This window comes from Acanthisitta chloris, unplaced genomic scaffold (genome assembly GCF_000695815.1).
Source record: "Acanthisitta chloris isolate BGI_N310 unplaced genomic scaffold, ASM69581v1 scaffold7642, whole genome shotgun sequence".
Taxonomy (NCBI): domain Eukaryota; kingdom Metazoa; phylum Chordata; class Aves; order Passeriformes; family Acanthisittidae; genus Acanthisitta; species Acanthisitta chloris.
Genome location: NW_008658730.1, coordinates 24,842 through 25,211, shown reverse-complemented (window position 1 = coordinate 25,211; position 370 = coordinate 24,842). Strand labels below are relative to the sequence as shown.

The following is a 370-nucleotide window of genomic DNA, read 5'->3' as shown; positions in this document are numbered from 1 at the left end:
GCCCTGAAAAAAGAGCATCTTAAAAAGCTTCACGTTTTTATAGACCAAATTCTGAGACCAGAGAAAAAGAATGGACTCAGTCCTCACTCAGGCAGAACTTTTCATTCACCAACCGCTTCAACTGCTTGGTCTGGGGGGATACTGCATACCTACCAGGTGTCTGCTAGCCTCTCTGACCCTGGTAGCTAAAGGATTTGGTACTTCAGTAGTGGTAGAAACCACAAAAGCCTAGATAGCATAGGATTTCACAAATATCACTTTTCCCTACGTTCCCCCAAGAACAGAGATGAGGCAAAATCAGACAGACTCACATGGAGGCATTGAAGTTCCCAACAATACCAGGGGATTCCCCAGGAGTTGGGTAGCGAAA

The 370-nt window shown here is 45.4% G+C and overlaps 1 protein-coding gene across 1 annotated transcript in view; it reads right to left on the bottom strand.

Annotated features, from left to right (window-relative positions):
* The window catches only part of ABCA1 (ATP-binding cassette, sub-family A (ABC1), member 1), a 75,094-nt gene that overhangs the window by 64,828 nt on the left and 9,896 nt on the right, over positions 1-370 (bottom strand). The window contains exon 3 of the mRNA XM_009085200.1: positions 312-369. Within this exon, the coding sequence (XP_009083448.1) occupies positions 312-369 (58 nt within the window). The remainder of the gene's footprint in view (positions 1-311; position 370) is intronic.